Raw genomic sequence first — 3448 nt, forward strand, 5'->3', positions numbered from 1 at the left:
CATCCGAAGCCAGAGTTATGGCCGTTTGAAATTTTATTTTCAACTCTCGATCAATCCCTTTAATATGGTGCATTTTGAAATGATTGTAGTTTTCGGCTCGAATATCCGATGGACGCAATTTCTTTTTTGATCCTTCGGATTTTTTCGAGATCTATTTGAAAAACTCGTCCCCATTATCTGATTTTATTATATTTTTCTGTACCAGTCATTTCCGGTACGCGAAAATGTCAATGATGGTGGTCTCAGGGAAGGAATCTGTGGCCTTTTTGAGGAGATTGATGCGGTCATCGAGGAAGAGGCTGGGACATCAGGCATCCGTGATGCGGAACCTGAGGAGCAATTGCAGAACTGGACCTCCACACCACTCTTGATTTCCCGCTCATCTGGGTAGAAATGACATGTGTCGTTGTTTGTTTGAAATCGGTGGTAGTCCGGAAGAGGCCCGAGACCCACCCTTTATGCAATCGTTATTTGTTTGAAACTTTTAAATTCCCTTGTGATGTTTCAAAAGGCAAAATGGCCCTCGGCCATGGCCAAAGTTTGTGCTTGTCTTTCAATTTAAATGAAAAGCCTCTTTTATCAAAATTTGTTTGTTTACTTATCTATTTCTATTTTACTTTCCTAACTTGGTTTGTTTATGATTTCAGTAATAATAATTTAAAACCTGCCAATGTCATGTCATGTCATGAACCGAGTGAACAAAATGAGGCAGGTGATGATGAGTGCGAGGAATACGGAGAAGAAAATGAGGTTCCCGAACATGTTGCTGAAGAGTTTCGACAATTCGAAAATCAACATAAGCCAAATTTGGAAGAAACCGAAACTGTGAATCTCGGAGATAAAGAATGTGTTAAAGAAGTCAGAATCAGCGTCCATCTGACTGAAGCTCAAAGAAAGGACCTGGTTCGTTTGCTCAGGGAGTACATTGATGTATTTGCCTGGTCTTATAAAGACATGCCAGGACTGAGTACAAATATGGTGTCCCACAAGTTGCCGATCAATCCAGATTTCAGCCCAGTAAAACAAAAGACTCAACTGCGCTAATCATGAGATGCAGTCATTTGTGGATTGTTATGCGGGTTACCACCAGATCCTGATGGACGGAGAAGATGCAGAAAAGACAGCTTTCATTACGCCTTGGGGTGTATATCATTATCGGGTGATGCCATTTGGTCTCAAAAATGCCGGGGCTACTTACATGAGGGCTATGACAACCATTTTTCACGATATGATTCACAAGGAGATCGAGGTGTATGTAGATGATGTCATAATCAAGTCCCGCGAGAGTTCGGATCACTTGACTCACTTGAGGAAATTCTTTGATCGTCTACGCCGATATAATTTGAAATTAAATCCCGACCAAATGTGCTTTTGGAGTTGCCAGCTGGCAAGTTGTTGGGATTTATAGTGAGTCAGGAGAGGCATTGAGCTTGACCCTTCCAAGATCAAGGCGATCCAAGAATTACCTCCTCCAAAGACAAAGAAAGAGGTGATGAGTTTTTTGGGAAGGTTGAACTACATCAGTCGGTTCATAGCTCAATCCACTGTGGTGTGTGAGCCTATCTTTAAGTTATTGAAAAAGATGCCTCGACCAAGTGGACCGGAGAATGTCAAACGGCTTTTGACGCTATCAAGAACTATTTGTCCAATCCACCGGTGTTGGTCCCTCCGCGAGAAGGGAGTCCGTTATTGTTATATTTGTCTGTCTCAGATAATGCATTGGGATGCGTGCTTGGTCAACATGACGAAACTGGGAAGAAAGAGCGAGCCATCTATTACTTGAGCAAAAAATTCACTCCCTACGAGGCTCGTTACACTCTGTTGGAGAGGACATGTTGTGCTTTGACCTGGATTGCTCAGAAGTTAAGACATTATTTGTCTTCTTATACCACATACCTTATTTCCAGGATGGATCCATTGAAGTATATTTTCCAGAAAGCAATGCCGACTGGAAAGCTAGCTAAATGGCAAATGCTTCTGAGTGAGTTTGACATTGTGTATGTGACTCAGAAGGCGATAAAGGCACAGGCCTTAGCCGATCATCTTGCAGAGAACCCGGTTGATGAGGAGTATGAACCGCTCAAAACTTATTTTCCTGACGAGGAAGTTTCATTCGTGGGCGAAGATATTTCTGAAGCGTACCCCGGATGGAGAGTATTCTTCGATGGAGCGGCGAATCATCAAGGGAAAGGAATCGGAGCGGTCTTAGTGTCGGAAACCGGTCAGCACTATCCTATGGCGGCTAAACTCCGATTTGAATGCACGAACAATATGGCTGAGTATGAAGCTTGCATCCTCGGTCTGAAGATGGCAATTGATATGAATGTCACGAGTTGCTGGTTATTGGAGATTCAGATTTGCTGATTCATCAGGTTCAAGGGGATGGGCCGTGAAAAATCCAAAGATCACACCGTATGTGCGGTATATACAGAAGTTGTGCAAGAGATTTCGCAAGATTGAGTTCAGACACACTCCCAGGACACAGAATGAGTTGGCCGATGCTCTTGCCACCATCGCGTCAATGATTAAGCATCCAGACACAAGTTATATTGATCCAGTGGATATAGAGGTAAAAGAACAACCTGTTCATTGTTCACATGTCGAAGCGGAACCAGATGGTTTGCCTTGGTATTTTGACATCAAGAAGTACTTGGAGACCGGAATTTATCCTGAGAATGCAACGTTCAACCAGAAGAAGTCGATACGCCGCATGGCCCCATGGTGATTTGATTCGGGTGCCGCCTCACAAACTCAATGCTATGAGTTCGCCTTGGCCGTTTGTAGCTTGGGGCATGGATGTCATTGGTCCAATAGAGCCAACCGCCTCTAATGGACACAGATTCATTTTGGTTGCCATTGACTACTTCACCAAGTGGGTAGAAGCAGCTTCATACAAATCGGTAACCAAGAAAGTTGTAGCTGATTTTGTTCGCAACAACCTGATATGTAGGTTTGGAGTGCCAGAATCCATCATTACTGATAATGGAGCTAACCTCAACAGTCACCTGATGAGAGAGTTATGTGAACAATTCAAGATTACTCATCGGAACTCAACCGCCTATCGTCCCCAAATGAATGGAGCCGTAGAAGCTGCCAACAAGAACATAAAGAAGATTTTGAGGAAAATGATTGATAATCGCAGAGGTTGGCACGAGATGTTGCCATATGCTTTGTTGGGTTACCGAACGACTGTCAGAACATCAGTTGGAGCTACTCCATATTTGCTAGTATATGGAACAGAAGCAGTTATACCTACAGAAGTTGAAATACCTTCTTTGAGAATTATCCAAGAAGCTGAATTGAGTGATGCCGAATGGGTTCGCAAGCGGATCGATCAGTTAACGTTGATTGATGAGAAAAGGATGGTTGCTGTTTGTCATGGACAACTATACCGACAGAGAATGATTCGTGCTTTCCACAAGAAAGTAAGAGCCAGAAGGTTTGAAAT

General features: G+C 43.2%; 1 protein-coding gene across 1 annotated transcript in view; it reads left to right on the forward strand.

Moving 5' to 3' along the window:
• The first annotated feature begins 2759 nt into the window (after positions 1-2759).
• The window catches only part of LOC107059325 (uncharacterized protein K02A2.6-like), a 1832-nt gene continuing 1143 nt past the window's right edge, over positions 2760-3448 (forward strand). The window contains exon 1 of the mRNA XM_015305835.1: positions 2760-3439. Within this exon, the coding sequence (XP_015161321.1) occupies positions 2760-3439 (680 nt within the window). The remainder of the gene's footprint in view (positions 3440-3448) is intronic.

This window comes from Solanum tuberosum, unplaced genomic scaffold, assembly GCF_000226075.1.
Source record: "Solanum tuberosum cultivar DM 1-3 516 R44 unplaced genomic scaffold, SolTub_3.0 scf01337, whole genome shotgun sequence".
NCBI lineage: Eukaryota > Viridiplantae > Streptophyta > Magnoliopsida > Solanales > Solanaceae > Solanum > Solanum tuberosum.